Source organism: Phalaenopsis equestris, unplaced genomic scaffold (assembly GCF_001263595.1).
Source record: "Phalaenopsis equestris unplaced genomic scaffold, ASM126359v1 Scaffold199711, whole genome shotgun sequence".
Taxonomy (NCBI): domain Eukaryota; kingdom Viridiplantae; phylum Streptophyta; class Magnoliopsida; order Asparagales; family Orchidaceae; genus Phalaenopsis; species Phalaenopsis equestris.
Window position 1 is genome coordinate 14,012 of NW_018219568.1, and position 19,577 is coordinate 33,588.

At 34.5% G+C, this 19,577-nt stretch overlaps 1 protein-coding gene across 1 annotated transcript in view; it reads left to right on the top strand.

Annotated features, from left to right (window-relative positions):
• Positions 1 to 18,334, top strand: part of LOC110035760 — a 29,537-nt gene extending 11,203 nt beyond the window's left edge. The window contains exons 4-5 of the mRNA XM_020740048.1: positions 17,595 to 17,718; positions 18,019 to 18,334. Of these exons, the coding sequence (XP_020595707.1) occupies positions 17,595 to 17,718; positions 18,019 to 18,063 (169 nt within the window). The 3' untranslated portion in view covers positions 18,064 to 18,334. The remainder of the gene's footprint in view (positions 1 to 17,594; positions 17,719 to 18,018) is intronic.
• Positions 18,335 to 19,577: the final 1,243 nt, after the last annotated feature.

Sequence of the window (19,577 nt, forward strand, 5' to 3'; positions counted from 1 at the left end):
GTCAATTTAGAGAATATTTGGGGTGTGAAAAATGAAATGGGTAGTTCTTCGAGACATGTCTACATATCCATTTAGGAAGCATGTGAAGATTGTGGTTGCAATAATGACTCTCCATAAATTAATTCGTCGACATCCTATAACATCTGACATTGATTTTGATTCGTTTACATATCCATTTAGGAAGCATGGGAAGTTCAAACAACTATCTTGACCCTGTAGTTAGCTGACACGATTTTGACTTATCCAAGGGGGCGATAGAGGATGTTATGATTGTGGTGGACAAGTTTATCGTCACTGCTAATTATGTTGTCTTAGGCATTGAGAAAGATGAGTCTGTAATTCTTGGCCGACTTTTTTTCTTTCTAAGTCATTTGAAGGGTAATGATTGATGTGTAGAAGGGAAAACATATCGAGGGTAAAATGATCATTAGGTGATTTTTAAATTTCTGTAATCAATGAAGTTTCCCCAAGACTAGCGTTGATTGATGTCAGAGAATAGATGTGATAGAAGGGATTATTGTGAGCCTAACATGAAGAATATGCTCAATTCATAAAGGCAAGCCCTAGCGTCATTAGGGATAGTTTTGAGTTTCTAGACACAATCACTAATGTGAAGCCCGTAGTGCCATCAATAGAAGAAACCTTAGAGTTGGAGTTGAAAATTCTCCCTAAGAGCCTTAAGTACATCTTCCTAGGAGAGTTCACTACTTTGCCTTTCAGCATGTCAGCAGAAAAAATATTACTACAGTTCATATAACTATAATTAAAAGAATTCAACGGAAAAAAGATTACTACAGTTCAATGATTTGAAAGAGAATACACAGGAAGCCTATGAGAATACCAAGATGTATAAGGAACAGATGAAGAAGTGACATTATTTCTCGGAAAATTGAATTCGAGGTGTTTAGGACTCTTTACTATAGTAAAAATGTATCCCATTGTAGCTGTAAACATGATATAAAAACTGCCAAACTTTCAAGGTTAATGACAAATGTTGAAGTTGTACTTCGGAGGGGATATGAGTGTTCCTAGCAAAGCCTTGATCTTGGGGCATCCTAAATGGTAGATCTAGTATAGTCAGGCTGAAGACATTAAACTAAGTGCTAGTTGAGAGACAACCTAAGATTATCCTTCGATTGAGTGTGTTTTGTGTTGTTTTGCTTGAAATTGTTTTTGTGTTAGAATAGATATTGAAGTGTTTTTGTATGGTTAGTTGCTTAACTAGGGTTATCATAAAAGACCTGAGGTCGGCATGCTTATGCCACTTATGGCGTACTCTTGCCCAGCGCTGCGTAACCACACCATAAGCGGCATGCCTATGCCACCTTTATGATAAAAACTTGATTTTTCTGCTAATCTGCCTCATTCTTTTGCAAATGCCCTAGGCTTAATTGTTTCTCTTGCTTCAACCCTCGACGAGACCACTATGAGAGAGGGAAAATGGTCGGAGGATCAAGAATCGGAGCTAAGAAGTGATCCTAGGTGAGATCTTCCCCTTTCCTCCTTGTTTCTTCGAGTTTTAGCTTCGAGACACCACTTTTGTTAACAAAAGGTTTGTGAGTTTGGAATCGTCAAACCACAATTACAATCTCGTGGCAGCGAAAAAATTGATCCCGAAATGCTGTTTCCTTGAGCTTAGTTGGCAAGTCGAGGACAATATTGCAAAGAGGGGTGGGAGATTTTGTTACACTGCCGCCTCAACCATCGTACCACTTGTTAGCGAATTCTTTCACGACACAACAGGTGTATCGACAAGCGCAACGGAACATTGGACAAGATGTGTAGTTCCCGATTCTGCCACCATTCTAAATCTATGGCGAGGGTGTTAAGGAAATGGATGACGAGGAGGAGGACGACGATGGACTAGAGGATGGTGTTGCAGGAGTCTGATTTAGTTTCCTTCTTTTGCCCTGTCATGTATGGTATTATTGTGATTATGATTGAATTTGATGTACTTAGATTTCTAGTGCTAGACTTTGATGTGGTGTTGTAGAATTTATGTTGTGATATTATGCATTCTTGTTATTCTTTATGAAATTTTATGATGCACTCTATATATCCTTGTGTGAGGTGTTTTACTGTGATATGCTTGATATTTAATATTTTGCTTGCACTGCAGTGAAGTTAGATTCCGTGTTATCACATAATATACTCTTTTCTTTTCTTGCAGTAATGTTTTGCTTGCACTGCAGTGAAGTTAGATTCCATGTTATCACATACTATACTCTTTTCTTTTCTTGCACTCTTTAGAAATGGCATGCATATGATAAAAAATAAGTTTGGGAGTGATACATGTATATTTGCCTGAAAGTAAATTATATATTTGAGCTATAGGCTTAATTTTAGAATAGTGACTAATGATAGGAATCCTAGTGATTTGATAAGACTATATAATACTTTCTTAAGAAATGGCATGCATATGATAAAAAATAAGTTTGGGAGTGATACATGTATATTTGCCTGAAAGTAAATTATATATTTGAGCTATTGGCTTAATTTTAGAATAGTGACTAATGATAGGAATCCTAGTGATTTGATAAGACTATATAATACTTTCTTAAGAAATGTGAATGGGGATTATAATTAATCTCCTAATAATTTAGTCATTTACTTCTATTATTTCTACATGAATCCTAAAATAATTTAAAAAGTATAATTGAAAATATATGTAATTAATAAAAGATAATTTCCTTTTAATTCTTCTGCTCAAACAGTCTACTTAAACCTTAAGGTTTGAATGAATTATAATATTCAGGGATTCCTATTAAGAAGTAATTGAGAATTATCAATTAGGAAAGATTAAACACTTAAAGTCGTTAACAAAAATTTTTGAACAAATATAATAATTCTTAGTGGAATTAAAATCATTTTTGGGCTAAAATGTTGAAAAAAATTGTGCAAGGCCCTAATTTAGAAGAAAAGAAAAGAAAAAAATATGTGCCCAGTTGTTGAGAAGATGCTTCAGGTTTAGCATAAAAAAAAATTAATGTCCAAGTCCTTTCCTAATTAACAAAACTATAAATCATTCTTTATGAAATCTTAAATATTATATTTAGGAAAAATTTAAGTGATTTTGAGTTGTTTGACTAATAGTTAGTTGACTTAAAAATATTTCAAGATAAACAAAATATTTTAATCACACTAGATTAAATGCTTTGAGATCTACTTAGGCTCAACAAAAGTGAATTAAAGAAAGACTACGTTATTAGATATTAATGAAAATCCAATCATGAAATGATATTTGCACATCTTTTATTACAAATTATATAATATTGTTTAATAATTATGAAGTTTGAGAGCTACAAAAGTTGTTTAAATAAATCCAAGTTTATATATGAGATTATTTGATTGCAAGTAATATGTAAGTTTACTAGAATTGATGTGGATAGAATTTGTGATATTTTTCTTTATAAAATAAATGTTGTATTGTCTTATTATGATGATTCTATACTCGTAAAAGGTGTTTTTGTTATGTTTTATGGGTTGCGGGTGCTTGAGAAGCCAAAATATGAAGTTTGATGAAAACAGAACTAGCTTACTTATGTCGCCCAAACAACATAATTATGCTCTGTTCTCGAAGTCAAGGAGCGCCAAAACAAGGAATGCACAGTGGAGGTGGTGTAATTGCCCTAGGTTGCGACATAATTATGCTGCCCTGCACAATAATTACGCCAACGTTTAGCGTAGTTACGTTGGGCTCTGCCTAAAGCTTAATTGACAAGAAGTTGGAGGTGGTTTGGGATCAGGCTATTTAAGGCTACTCGGGAAACTAATTAAGGCATCTTCTTAGTTGTGGGAAGCTTCTTTTCTCTTAAGTTTAAGGAGTTCTTTATAAACCTTAGGGTTTTCTCCAATCCCTTCCTTAGGATTTCTAAGATTGTTCGTTGAGAGTTTTTTATAGTTTGTGAGGGAGAGATTTGTGTGAACTTTTCATTATACGGAGAGGATGGCAAGGAGGGATTTGCTTAGGTTTGAGTTTTATGTGCCCTCTTCTTAATGTTTTTAATGAACATCTTTGTGTTTTCGTGCCTCATGCATAGTAACTAAATCTTCATATTCTTGTGATGTAAGACGTGTTAAATTGATATTTTGATTCATGAGTTTTCCTAGATGTCTTTTAGCTATGCTTTGGATTTAATTTTAAATGGGTTAACTTTTTTATCGTAATTTATTTTTGACCTGGCCAATTAAAAGTTAAAACACCTTGTAATTTAGCACTTATAATCGTTGATGAGAAGAGTTAGTAGGTGAACATATAATCATTTAATGGAATATACATATTGGCAGTAGGAGAGTGCAACCTAGACATCCGACTAGAGGATTCCGGGGAAACCTTGCATGGTTAAGCCCATTAACTGTAATATAGGTTTCAACGCTTCTTATGATCTAGACATAGACAAGGAGGACTTGTCCTTGGCTGTCAATAACAACTTAGAGAGAACTCATAGGTAAAACATCAAGGATTCTCTGGAATGATATCACAGGAGTATGAACTTTTCATCTCTTTATAGTTCTAATGAATTTATTTTTTGATTCCCACATTAGGATCTTTGAATTTTTTTTTCTTTCTACAAATCTGAACCGTTTAAACTAGACTTAGGGTCTGTTTGGGGCAGCAACTAACTGTTTATTTTTTCCAGTTTAAAAATTGTTATGCTGTAGTTGTATCTGGACAAATGACCATTTTGCTTCTGTATAGTAATGTTGTTTGACAACAAAACCGTCATACTAATATAGATTATATTTTAGAAGCAAAAAACTGTCATACTAATATAGATTATATTTTAGAAGCAAAAATCCACTACAGAATACGACAAAAAAAATATACACCTTACTTAACAATGAATATCATGAATACAAGAATTAGTAAAAAGATGTTTAAAATAACATTTAATAATATGATAATTTTATTTTTAAAAGCAGACGACGTATGTCACAAGCTAAGCCGTCCTTTAGGGATACTTTCCATGTCTGATCACTCTCAACAATGCAATCTTTCAGCCCATCTTCTTACCGAAAAAGTCACAGTTCTCCATGATTCTCTGCAAACATCGTAGAACTGTCTTCTGTAGCTTTGTGGCTGACGTGAAGTTAGCAGGAACACTGAAGTCAATAGTGACAATGCAGTCATCGGGAGGTACCATAAATCCTCGAGTTCATTTTTCTTGAATGCTTTAAAAACATCCCATCAGACATAACACAAGTAGAAATTGATATAAAAAAGTAATTAATTACAGTTTTATGCAGATGTGAGGTTTCAGATAACTCAGTTTACCAACCAACAAATCAGTCACTATAAGAAGACAACAAAACTTATAAAAAAGGTTCTTGGTTGCCTTTAACTCACGTAATAATAAGCTTGTGTGTGTCATTTAGATATCACCATAAAAGGTCATTCAGAAGAATCTCAAAACCATAACACCGAAAAGAAGAGAGCACTCTGTTGTCTTCATTAGGATTTCACATGTGACCAACTAACTATGACTAATAGACCATTTAGAAGAACCCATAAGGTCAAACACCTCATCATAAACCCCCAAAACCTACTAAAAGAAAAATAAAAAGAAAAAAATAAACACTTGCAAACAGCATAAAAGACTCAAACAATCAATATCAAATAAAGAAGGAAATCAAATAAACATTACCTATATAAAATATAAATACAACAAACAGTGAATCTCTACAACAACCGTCACAATTAATAATATAATGAATACTTAAATCACCTTCATACTATTACATCCATAATTTGTTTCCTCAACTCTGCCATATTTGTGCACCTTCTTCGTATTTAGTACAAGTCTCAGGAGTATCATTCTCATCCTGTGACAAAGAATGTCTAAGACGGTACTCAATTGCCTCGGCAGGGACATCCTCATAATCCTCGTTTGCCCTATGAAATTCAATGTCTTTGCGGGAAGGATGCCACCGAATGTAATTTCAGAGGGTCATCGTGTCACTCACAATTTGCATTTGTTTGGGAAACATGTATGATGTCATATCGTGAAGTATAACCCATTTCTTCTTCCAAACATCATAAGTCCTCTCAATGACACCGCATAAAGAGTATTTTTTATTGAACATTTATTTTCTGCCCCAGGCTAGCTCAATGTCAGGTACGTGATATCTCGTATCAGGATAGGGCTTGAGACACCCTTACTTCAACGAATATCTAACATCAACCAATAGTATTTACCTGATGTGAATTGCATGATTAATATTGCATGAAAAATGAATTAGAAGAGTAGCTCAATCTCAAGCGTACTTGTAGGTTGATGTGGGACGTTGTACTTGTTATTCCATGTCGCGGCTTTGAAAATTCGACTGTTATATGCACTGCCCTCCCAATCAGCCATGAAAAAGATGAAGCACATGTTGAACTCGCATACTACCATGACATTCTACATCGGAGACCCAAAACAACCGATAAATGCGATCTTCTCATTATTTGGAAAACGTTTATTAACGTGTGTTCCATCGATTGCTTCAATACAATTCTAAAAAAATAACGAAGGGTTACGTTATACGATGTTTATTTGAAAATTTATTTTTATAAATATGAGAAATTACCTTGAAGAATGACATGTACCGCCCATCGTAAGTTGACATATATAACACTTCAAATCTAATTTGTCACGAAGGTGTAAATCTCTCACTGCCTTAGTAAAAAAGGATGCCAAATTCATGTGGGATGACAACTGCTAACATGCGTCTGAAACCATCAAACAATATTAAATGACACCTATTCTAGCAATCCCAATCTCGGGAAGGCTTCCAATCCTTTACACTGCAGCTTTAGACGACTCCCACAGAGTCTTGCTAGCCCAACGTAGGATCTGTTGGTTTTATGACTTGTGAAGAAAAACTTACAAGTGCATTCAACCTTACTGAGAATTATCTGTAAATTATTTTGGAGTATTGAAATGGCTTCATTGCTTGCTCCTCACATTGATTCATTTTGTGATAATATATAGAGGGTTCTCGTCAACTCCTCTCGCGAAGTCATCCTGGATGAGTCATAGAGTCCATGATTTCTGTGTAGTTCCTCCAACAAATCGTTTAATATCATCTTTGTCATGCGAAACATTATTGCTTAGTCTTTTTGTGTGACCTCCAAGTCACTCTCCAACCCATTTCTCACTAGCATATCAGAATCTCATGCAAGGGGAGAGCTTTGTGCACGAGTTACAATATTCATACATCAAACGTGCGACAACTGCAACTCTCCTTCTGCTCCTTTCTTTGGTTGTCTGCATGTATTTCAAATCAAAGTGGCTAACACATAAACATCAATGAATTAGCTACAAAATCAAAGTGGCTAACACATAAACATCAATGGATTAGCTACAATCAGATAACGTTACGAATAACAAAATAAACATACAAGCATCAGTGAGTGAGCATATAAGGAATGTCCCAAATAGTTTAAATATCCAAAATAAAATGAGAAACAATAAACAAATATGAATGTCTCATGCAATTGTAAATAAAAAAAAGTCTCTCAAATATTCTTGCGCTCATAAAATATCGTAGGAATGTCATCTTACAGTATCGAACATCTTGATGAAAAAATCTCTTCGGGTTGTATCTTCAAGCAACTCTATTGAAAACAAGTACAATGACAAGTCCTAAAAAATTTCTGGAGTTGCATTGAGAATTTGCAAAACCTGGTTGGCAAAAGATGCTTGAGATGTGCTGGGTTCATTGCTACATGAAGCTACCAGTTGTGATATCTGGTTTCCAAGGAAAGCAACTCCCATGTTTATTTTATTTTCAACCTACGGATGCTTAGAACGATGCGTGGACTCAATTTCATGGAATCACCCGATTGGCCCGCTCCCAAATTTTTGGGAATGCCACCAAACGCTGTCTTGTTTGGGGCACATGCATTGTTGCCCATTGTCACAACATCCTCAAACGTTCGATCGAACTTCTCCAACTAAGGATTGATATCACAGTATTTAAATTTTGTCGCAACAAACACTATTTACAAATTCATATAATATATAGTTCAATTTAAAAACAAATTAAAAATTGACCAAATTTGGGGACATTTCAAAAATGCTTACCTCATGTCTTTCTACCCACCACTCTTCGGAAGTATCATTTTGTTCGCTTCACAGGATCCCACCTCAACTCGATGACCATTGTTTCAACTCTTTTTCAGATTTTTCAATTCTTCTTGAGCTGATACTACTTGTTTTTTAATTGCATCTTGTCGTATTCCCTGCCTGTACATTTCTTAAATTTTCTGATAATATTTTGTCACCTTTTTTTGTTGAAATAGACTGTAGGTTTATTTCCCAGATCGATCTCCTTGAGAGAAATGTCACAAAATAATTTTTTTTATTTTTGTCCCACATTACAAATGAATCAACCTATTTGGTCTTAACCGTTGTATTACTAGGATGAAAAAAAAACTAACATAAATAGGAATGCCATAATATCACAAATTAAAAAAAATTGTAATGCCACAATATTTTCACCAATACCACCACACACCACACCACCACCTCAACACACCACACCACCTCCACATCCACATCCACATCCACACACCACACCACCATCTCCACATCACTACATCCACATTCCACACAGCCACCTCCACACCACACAACTCTCTTACGCCACCTCCACACCACACAACTCTCCTACGCCACCACCTCCACACCACACAACTCTCCTACGCCACCACCTCCACACCAACACACCAGCACCTCCACACACGACCACCTCCACACCACACAACCACCCGACACCACCACACCACACCACCACCTCCACACCACACACCAACACATCCACAAACCACACCACCACCTACACACTGCACATTACACTGCACACCACCACCTCCACATCAACACACCACCACCTCCACACCACCACCTTCACATCAAAACACCACCTCCACGCATCAACACACCACCACCTTCACACCACCTCCACACACCACATCCACACACCACCACCTCCACACACCACATCCACACCACCACACGCCGCACACCACACGCCACACACCACACCACCACCTCCACACACCACACGCCACACACCACACCACCACCTCCACGCACCACACACCACACTACCACCTCCACACCACACACTAACACATCTACAAGCCACACAACCACATCCTCATCACACAACCACTCTACACCACCACCTCCACACTACACAACACCACCTCCACACCACACCAACACATCCACACACCACCTTCACACCATACAATCACCTGAAAACACCACACTAACACATCCACACCACCTCCTCCACACCACACCACACCACACCACCACCTCCAGACCACCTCCTCCACACTACACCACACCACACCTCCACCTCCACCTCCACCTCCACACCACACAACCTCTCTACACCACCACTCTCCACACCACCTCCACTCTCCACACCACCTCCACACTACACACCACCACCTCCACACCTACACCACCTCCACTCTCCACACCATCTCCACACTACACACCACCACCTCCACACCACACCAACTCTCCTACACCACACCAACTCTCCTACACCACCTCCTCCACTGGAATTGAAAATAGCAATATGAAAATCCAACACCAAATTCCCGTTATTTCAGTGGTATACAAATCCAACATGGAATTCCAGTGAAATGCCAACTGAAATTCCCACTGAAATTCTGGTGAAATTGAAAATAACAACATACAAATCTAGCATGAAATTCTCATTGAAATTCAAAATTCATGTTTCTAACCCATATTCAACAAATACACAACACCCAAAATATAACTATTAACAAATCCAACACTAAATTTCATACAATTTTCAAATTCTCCACTAAATTATCAAAGTTCATAAAGAAATCCAAATTCCCCACAACATAAGCACAAAAAAAAATCAAACAAACCACATACATGGCACTCGAAGCATTGCTAACGAGATAAGCATAAAAAAAATCCAAATATCACTGCAAAGCTTGGATACATCCAACATTGCGTGTAAGGCATAAACTAAAACCCGTATGGATGCAACATGAAGCATCAAAACCACATAACCGAGCATATCAAACCGAAAACCACCAAAATCGAGCAAACAAAGATGAAACCAATAAACATAATGCGCATAGCCGCACAGAGAAGAGAGAAAAGAGGCGAAGAACACAGAAGACATGTAGAAGAGGGAACATCGCACAGAGCCGGTCATGCGCACAACCACCAAACCAAGCCGAAGCAGAGAAAGGAGAGGGGAAGAGAGAATACAATCCTCAACACAATAACCATCAACCGAAGATAGTGATCCACCAAACTGAATGACTTCCTTCATCACACAAAACATAGAGTGCACAAACCACCAAAATTCGAGCGGAAGAAAATAGGGAAGATGGAGAAAAATGTGAGGTTCACTGGAACAACTACTCACAACCAAAAATAGCTAATCGTAAACAACGCCTAGCCACCAGAGTCATGGATCCATGAGAGAGAGATACCTAGGGCAGAAGAATCGCGGGGTCGAGAGAGACGGGAAAAAGGGTCGCAGGGTAATTGAGCCCACAGTCGAGATAGAAGAAATGCGGGCCGTTGGGTTGAACCCGTGACAACATTTTGACTAATTATCTTAAAAAGGCAACCGCGACGCGAATACCCAACGCCACAAATTGCTTTCCATCACCTCGCTGTGCGAATTTAGCCGCGTCAAAGGACCCTTAGCGGTATTGTAAATTAGAAATTTAATTTTTAGATAAGTTGGCAAGTTTATTTTTGGAATCGATAAGTTTATTCTAATTCTGTATATTACTTGATCGACATGCATAGTACATGATTGACTGATTATCTCACTGCAATTTTGGGCATCATCCATTTCCTTCTCTCTTGGCCTCAATTTTTGCTCTCTTCCTCTTCATCTCTCTCTCTCATTCGTTGATGCATGCAATTGATCACCACTTGAAGTCATGAAATCAACCCTCTTTGGGTTGGTTTAATTGAAGTGGCCCAAAGATCCCATCTCCCATCTCCCACTACTTATTTTTAAAATTTTCCTATAAGAATTTATTTATTTACATAAAATAACATAATAACCTATTTAATTTTGAAGAATTAATTTTTTTAAAATAAATTATCAGTTGATGGCTAGATAAATTTTTAAACATATCTAATAAATTTAACAAAAAAAATTTAACGTTTGTATTTATTAGTTAAATATTTTTTGTTTTGAGTCTTTACAATTGGCCACCTATCATCTAGAGATGAATTTAAACATTCCTACTCCTAAACATTTGCACTAGCATAATATCACTATCTTAAGTTCACTAGGCAAAGTGGCTAGTGATTAAAAATACATATCTAAGATTCCAAGTAGAACTCTTAAAATCAAAACCTATTAGCAATATATTAAAATGCATATGAAATAATAATAATAATTAACAAACTTTTTAATTTTGATAAAGAAAATGGCACCTTTGTTTATTTTGACAGGTTCCTTGTGCTATTGGTGGGTCAAGTAAAGACTTGAGGTTAAATATTCTTCATTGGCTAATTCTTACCGATAGTCAAAACACCATACTTAAAATGCTTTCTGCTATTCACTTCTATTATATGGTCCTTCATTTAAATTTATAGGTAGAGCTCTCCGTAACTTATTCCTAGTCTAGATTTAATTCCTTTCATAATGCTAATGTTGGCGACATAGCTTACATTGGAACCAAGAGTACACTCCTCGATGCAACTTCTCACATATAACAGGTCTCATTATTACTAGCAGTACCTCCACTAACTTCCTGAGTCGTGGGCTTGGGTTTCTTCTAATTAGGGCCTCTTAAAATAGTGATTTGCTTATCCTCTTTGATGCTCTTCCTTCTCTGTGAATCTTTCCCCTACAGAGTTATTTAGAAAACAAGTTAAACTCTCCCAACTCTTTAACAAAATTGAGTAAACTTTGGAATGAGGGTTTGTTTAGCTGTCTCTTAGTCCACATAAGAATCAATAACAATTTTTTATTTTGAACTAGTTGAGATGCATATCTTGAAAGCACAGTAAATTTATTTCATGGTCCCCTTGCACTAATCATATAAATTTGTCATGCATTCACGTCATGCAAAAAGTGGTGCAAAGCAATTCTGAAATACTTCCACAAATTCTTCTTGTTTATTCAGAGAGTTAGATCAACCTCCAAATTTGTTTTGAGACGCTAGTTTAAAAATGCACAATTATATATTGAGATTTTTTTCATGTATGAGGAGGCATAATCCTCAAAATAAAAAATTTACATGAAAGAAGTATAATACTAATTTTAAACTATCAAGTAAGAAGTAACATATTAATACCTTAAAGTTAACATTTCATTGTCCTAACATAGCAAAAATTAATAAATTGCACAAATTAAGAAGTAATATATTCTTATCCTAACCTAAGATCTTGGAGTAAGAATGATTGTACAATTATCAAAGTAGGGTAAGATATTAAAGTAAAATATAACAACATAAAAACAAAATAGGTTTAGCACAATGCTCTCCTACTTTAACTGTCCTTTGTCGAAGTAAGAACATAATAAGTTTACTAAAATTAGCATTTCTAAATTCAAAATACTCCACTTTTATCACTCAACGAGTTTTCACAAGTCATTGCTATAATGAATTGATTTCTACCCTACCTCATCTCAGCTGTACCATTATTCTTCTATTGCTCATTCTTATCTTCAATCTCAATTATTTTTCTCAATAATTTTAAATTAATGACTATGTTGATGGTTATAACTTCAATTTTGTATGTTTTTATGGATATTTTTCCAATGTTTTTTTTGTTAGTTTATGTTATACTTATTAATCTTGTTTTTTCCCCATTTAGGAAATCAATATTGAAATCTTCTTGTTACAAATTAGAAGGTTTTACTTCATTATCATCATCAGATGCAATGTTAATACAAAATAAGGCATCTACATTATACTTCAAATTTTTTTTTCTGAAATCTTTTTTATCATTAGTCTCTAATTGTATATGATATAAATCAACAAGTTACTATGGTACTCAACTGGTATTTTCTTAATGAATTTGATTGTATGTATTTCTATTTTGATCACAACTAGATGACAAACATATAAGCCTGGATATTTTAACATAAAACCATCGTTGTTCTGAAGTGTAAACCAAACTGGAGTATAATGACCAAACTGAATATATCATTGAACAAAATTTGAAAAAAGTTGAGTATAATTACAATTTGGATAATTTGTTTTAACCAATAAATATTAAAATTGCCCGGAGACATTTTGCATTTATATTTATAACATCGACCATCTGATGATACTGTTAGGGGAGTAGATATTTTAGATACCACTTATATTAAGAAAAGCATAGGCAGACCTATAGGGAGAAGTTGAACAAATTCAGTAGTATGAGGTTGGAGTTCTATTTAAGAAAATTTTCTCATCAAAGTCAAAACCAACTACTCGTTACTGAACTTTTTTTTCTTTGCTTTGCTAAAGGTGTTTTGCACTGAGGTAGCTTGTTTCTCTAAAATCAAATATGTGCAGCGCACCACATATAATATCCAATACTCATGTTTTCTTTTCTCCATCATTTTTGTTATCAGCCTTATAAGTTCTAAATTATCTGTAATAGCTTGAACCATTAGCCCCTCTCTAATCTCCTCCATAACTCCATAAAGTTCAAAAATGTACTTCACATTCTTGACCTTATCTATTGCTTTAACATATTTTAAGAAACTAGTGCTGTAGGCATTGTTAATCAAAATATTGATGAAGCTTCTATTATTGATATCCGACCAATCATTAGACATTATTGCTACTCTATTTTGATTCCAGCTTCTCTTAATTTCGACAATGATTTTTTCTGTGTTATTGTGCCTTTCTTTAAAAATCCAACTTCTCAAATCATGCATAAATGGTGGTTTCAGGTCTTGACCATAGTAATTTATGGAGCTTATTATGTCAAAACAAGAATGGAAGGTTACCATATTAAATGTAATGATATTTTCATAAAAGAACTTCCAATGTCCGCATAGACTTGCATGTGTGCCTCTAGCACCTTCAAGAGACATTTTACAGGCAATTCTCACATCATCTTTGTTTTCCTCTGCATTCATCATGTATTAATTTATAGGCTTCTTGTTTCTTTACGTGATTCTGTGGCAAAAAGATGATGGATCTCAGCTAGTAGCCCCACTTTCATGATAGTTTATTTCACTAACCTGTATATGGGCTGACCGTCATGGAAATCTCCAGTTACTTCATTTGATGTCAAATTGACTAGTGGTTTCAACCGTCTTTGCTCTAAGTGTCACCATTATGATTGATTGACAGCAGAAATTTGAGACAAAGATTGATGTTGTATCAGGATGGAAAAAAAACCTGAAGATGAAATTATATTGAGGCTTTGGTTGCTATTGTCAAAAACTATGATTGCTAGAGTTGAAGACCATGGTTGTTTTTGTGTTCACAATAATGAAAGCTGCAGCTGTCGGAGTTGAAGGAGAAATGCACACAACTATGAAGGCTATAATAAAAGTTAGAAACCTAGAAAAACTGTCCATAGGGCTCTAATATCATGCTTTGAATGGTGTCCTAGAAAAAGAACATATCTTATATACTCAAATTAGTTGATACATGACAATATATGGACTCTCGTCTTGGAAAAGAAAAATTAAAATTCCAGTTCAAAAGAGAGAAAAAAATTTCTTCTAACTAAAGTTGGCGATGTTTTTTTTTTTGGGTTGAAAATATACAATCTAATTTGTATTCTTAGCTTCTTATTGTTGCGCTTGTGAATGCCAATGATGTTTAGGATTATTGTTCTAGTGCCCGTGCACATCAATGGTTGTGAATATATCTAAGCTTAAAGAGGAATTGGGACGAGTTCAGTTTTGGCCAAATGTTGGAAACTTCCAAATAATATTTTTGTTTGCTTGTGAAGGAAATCATATCGTGCAAAGATTTATTGATTGAATACCCAAAATTTCAAAACTAGGTTCAGGCTGGATTTTTTTTTTCGGGAAAAATTGTAATTTAGAAAGATAAACATAAGTTAAAGTAAATAATGTATATTTGCTTGTAAAAATGTGCTTAATTTTTTGATTGTGAAAAACAGGCCTAGCTGATCTTCTCACATAGTTATTGTACTATTTTTATTTAATATTGTTCGCAATCCTATGCCGCTACAGCACTTTGAGCTACCTCTGATATCATCAATAAGCCATTTTCAGAAATAGATTTTGAGATTTAGAAAATAGACAACTTAATTAGTAATACACAAAAATTGAATTTATGCAACGTAATTTTGTTTGTGTGTTTTGTTAATAATTATTTTCCATTATTATTAAAGGATGGTATGCTACATAAGTGTGATAGATTTAATTATATTAGATCTATTATATTAAAAAATAAGATGTAGATGGAGGTGTAATTTCCTGAGTTATCACTAGACGGTTAAATGATTATTTCCTTAGCAACTTTTTGTCAATAAAATGATATAACTGAGATTGAGAGCTAAATTTAATAAAATTATATTTAGGTTAGCGATGTTATTGGATTCAATTATTAGGTGATAAAAAAGTTTTTTATATATAAATTGAGTGCAACAAAAATCAAATTGTAAAGATGAATGTTTGGCAAAAATAATAAGGATAAATTAATTATAATTATATTAAAAGACTGATTGAAATGACATCAATTGAGGAAACTGAAAATAAATTTGGTGATTTGGACATATGTAATGAAGAGCGAAAATCCTCCAATGTGATGAGCAGATAAAGTTAGTGTTGGGGGAACTAGGAAGGAGCAAGGGATAAACTTAGGTTGTTACATGAATGGAAGTTTAAATTAATTTGTGAAGAATTGATTTAATCTTTTAGACATCACTAAATCTAAAAATATAAAAAATAATAATTCACAAAGCTAACTCACAATATTTGGGAAGAGAAGAATGATGATTTCTCATTTCTTATTTCTTGTATTAAATATAATATAGTTGAAATAGCGCATCATTTTTCCCTTCAACTTTCTATTGCCTGAAACCAAACTTGCTCGTGAGTATCAATATTTTTTGATTTTGTGGAAGCCATTGAGACATTGCAAGGTGAACATAAGATTTTTATTTTTTTATATTTGCATATGATCTATGCGATTGACATTTTTTGAATGCCCTGTACAAATTGCCTCCAATGGTTTGCTTCTTTGGACTGCAAAGGTTGTTAAAAACATCTTTAATAATAACAAAATATTGATTCCATACTCTTCTTTCTTGAATTACTGTTCATTGTTCTAAGGATTTGCAAGCATTTTATCGTGATTCCCTTGCATTTGTTGTGCTGATGCTATAGGCCATTTGGTGTAGATGGGACCACTTCTCAAATTGAGATATTTTGCTATATGGTTTATGATATAATTTTAATTTATAAAGTATCTCCTGAAATAAATGAAAAATTAGAACGACTGCGGAAATAATTATAAGATGAAGGATTTAAAATTAACAGAATAAAATTGAGTATATGCTATGTAATTTTAGTGAGTTTGATATTGTTATAAAATATTGCAATACTTTGTTTTGATGTATTTAAACATCTTAAATCTATTATGTCAAAGAATGATGATGTAACTTTTAGAATTTAAGTTTAGATAAGAGAATTTTGTGTAGACTTGAAGTTAAATTCTATAAAACTACAACTAGTTTGATTATGTTTATGGATTTGAATGTTGGGTTGAAAGAATTGTGGATATCTAAGTCGGCAGTGAAAAAAATGCAAATATTGGAATGGATGTGTTAAAAAATTAGAAACGACAAATTAAAGAATGATTATATTAGAGAGATAGTTCGAGTGATATTTAGTGAATATAAGCTAATTGAAAATATGGTTAGGTGATTTGGACATGTGCAAGGATAAGTACATATAAATTAGATAATTAAATAAAATTAGTATTAGATGAATATGAAGGACAAGATATTGGCAGAAATTTTAAAATAATTTACAAAGAATAAGTGGAACTACTCAGACAATTTAATATGAATGTTTAGAAAATGAGGATTCCTAAAAGCAATCCTAAGTAGTTGGGACAAGTTAATGATGTGCATCAGAAGTTGGGTCTATAGTGTGGTCTTTTATCTTCAACATTCAAGGCATTAATTTTTTTATATAGATTGAGATGGATCAAATATGTTAAACTTGTGAGCTGCTATAATATCTTCATTTTAAGAAGTATTTTTTTTTCCAATTTTTAAAACTCAAATTGTTATGATTGCTTTAAATTTTGTAGAATAAATTGTTAATAATATATAAATTTATAGGGGGATTATTGACAACTTGCTTATCATCAATTCCATTATATGAATAATCTGTGTGAGTGATGCCTTGATAGATGGTTACAATCGAAGTTTGATCTTCTTGTTTTTTATGGAGAACATAACTGTCTCAGCTACCAACATTTAGCTGCTATTTTAGGTATTGTTTGAAGAACCTTTGCATGATTTTATGCATAAAGTGTTACAAGGTTGCATCCCTCTCCTTCTACACCCACACACATGTTAAGCTATAATTTATTTTTATTTCATCTATTTATTTTATCTTCTTTTTTTTTTTTTTGGTGGTTTCAGGCTTCCAGTACGTTGGGATAAGACTGTCATAGTTGTGATGGACGATGTTCGAGTGAACTGTCCGTATTTCCCTGAAAATGTTAGCGGAGGGACACCGCCTGCTAATGAGAGGGTCAAGAAAGTGGTCAGTCCCTTTACATGGCATATTTACTTCTCAACAATATCATTTCATAAAATATTTTCCCTGATTTTTCGTTTGATTATTACACTTGATATATTCAAAGTTTTGCTTGTCCTAGCGATCATGAACTTTTATGTTGGTATTCAGCGTTTATTTTTACTAGTGAATTTTCAGTTTATGAATAATTCGAACATGCATTTTTTGCTTAATTTATTTTCCGCTAATCTTTTATTAAATGTTCCTTAAACTCGAGCATTTAATTGATTAAGATAATCACTTTGTTTTGTTTCTGTGATTATGAAGCTGGAACTTGAGAGGAGAAGATTACAAGCTCGTTCATCAGCTTAGATTTCTTGATCCACTTACCAGCACATTGTAAGAGTGGCCGGCTTGCATAGCATCTAGCTGTATTTTAGATTTAACATTCTACGTTTTGGATTGCAAATATGCTCTAGTATGTAATTTTGTGAGAATTTCTGTAGCTTCTAGAAAAATGTTTATCAGATTTGAAGAATCTGCTTTATATTTTTGTTTTGCTAGTTCTTTTTTTTTTTCATGTATTGTGATGGAATAAGGTGTATATTAAAATGACTTCAAGGTAATCCTTGTTAACTAATAAGGTCCTCTTTGAGATTACTTTCTGTTTTATGTTATTTTTTTTTGAAAACAACAAACAGAAAATAAACCAAAAAATGTTTGTTTATTTTTTTTTATTTTTATTTTTTAATTTTATTTTTAAAACACATCAGACTTATTTTCAAAACATCTAAAACGTAAAACTTGTATTTTTGCTGTTTTAAAAGCATATTTTTTCTTAGATTGCCTATCCAAGGCTTCACCGCCCGTTGTTGGTCGCAGCACGTTGCCAACCGCTTTTTGCTAGGCACCTTTTGCTTGCCCTCTGTCGCATGCTGCCGCCTGCCTATAGCTGTTGACCGTCGTCGCTTGCCGCTATCGACCCCTGCCAACCACATTTGTTGCCTGGTGCAGGCCGCAGCCGCAGTCGGCCCCTTGTCAATTGTTGCCCATCTGCGCAATAGACGGCCCTTGCCGGCCGCTGCCCGCTGCTGCCCGCCGCCGGTCTCCACTGGCCTTCATTGGCCCTCGCTGCATACCGTAGCCAACATTGCCATCTGACGGCAGGCAGGCCCCGACCACGAGCCTTGGTGGAAGTTCCAAGCTCTCGTTGCTGTCGTTGGACCCTGCCAATTACAACCCCCGCTCGGCTCTGCTCACCCGACTACCCCCGGCAGATATAGCCTCCGGCTTGCACCCGCCGCTCGCCGCTCGCCCACAAGTAATATTGTGCTGGGCAGAACAAAGAAGACGTCGTATATGCCATGATCGTCAGAAAAATAAATTTTTCATAAAAAAAATTTAAAATATTCAATTAAACATATTTTATGTTTTTAATTTTTAAAATGTTATAAAACATGAAAGTATCAAATACATTTTTTTAAAAATAATTAAAAATAATAAATAAAACAAAAAAATTAAATAAACTAAAAATAAAAATAAAAATAGATTCAAAAAATGATCCTTATCTATTTGATCAATTTTACGCATATCTCTACTGTCATGAAGGTTGCTTCTATTTAGAAGTGTACATGGAAGTCATATTGTATATCTTGGGTAGTTGGGAATGAGTTAATGATATTGATTGTCATAAGATTTCTTGTTATTAGCATTCATCGCTTTCTTTTGGGCATTTTGGGTGGAGAGCTGGAAATAGTTGAATGCCAGAAATGTTGGATTCAACAAATTAAAATCATCAGTCGCTTAGTTTGATCAGTCCTTTTAGTCAAGTGAACTGATGCATGCTCTCATTGTACTTGATATGTGAAATGTAAGGATTAGGATTA